This window comes from Phoxinus phoxinus, assembly GCF_949152265.1.
Source record: "Phoxinus phoxinus genome assembly, chromosome: 8".
Lineage (NCBI taxonomy): Eukaryota > Metazoa > Chordata > Actinopteri > Cypriniformes > Leuciscidae > Phoxinus > Phoxinus phoxinus.
In genome coordinates, this window is record NC_136883.1 from 25,340,111 (window position 1) to 25,340,591 (window position 481).

Genomic DNA, 481 nt, shown 5'->3' on the forward strand with positions numbered 1-481 from the left:
ATGTTATTCATGTTATGTTGTTGGCGCGATGTTACAAAGACGCTGCTAATAAAATTGCGAGTATCAACACATTGGATTCACGTTTATTATTATATTTAAATAATACCCCAGTTTTTATGCCGATCATATCATTTTATGTTGTTGTATTTATCCACCACACCTTAAAGGCCGGTCCGTGAAAAAATTGTCTGATATCAAACCGGTCCGTGGCGCAAAAAAGGTTGGGGACCGCTGCTATAAGCAACTAAAGACGACATAGACGGAACTCGGGGTTTCCTACAGGTGCTCCGGTTTCCCCCACTTAGTCCAAAGACACGCAGGTTAGGTGGATTGCCAAATTGTCCGTAGGTGTGAATGCGTGTGTGTGTGTCTGTGTGAGTCCCAAGCCATGTAATGGGGAGGGTTGGGGAAAGACCTGGCAGCCTAATCTGGAAAAAACATTGCCAAGAAAATGAATGCACAATCTTGCGCGTATGGCGAG

General features: G+C 44.1%; 1 protein-coding gene across 1 annotated transcript in view; it reads left to right on the forward strand.

The window, feature by feature from the left end:
- The window catches only part of LOC307002409 (SCAN domain-containing protein 3-like), a gene marked incomplete at both ends in the record, with an annotated part of 1,557 nt that extends 1,508 nt beyond the window's left edge, over positions 1–49 (forward strand). The window contains one exon of the mRNA XM_079619991.1: positions 1–49. This exon is cut by the window's left edge and continues 1,508 nt beyond it. Coding sequence (XP_079476117.1) covers positions 1–49 — 49 coding nt within the window.
- Between the last annotated feature and the right edge of the window lie 432 nt (positions 50–481).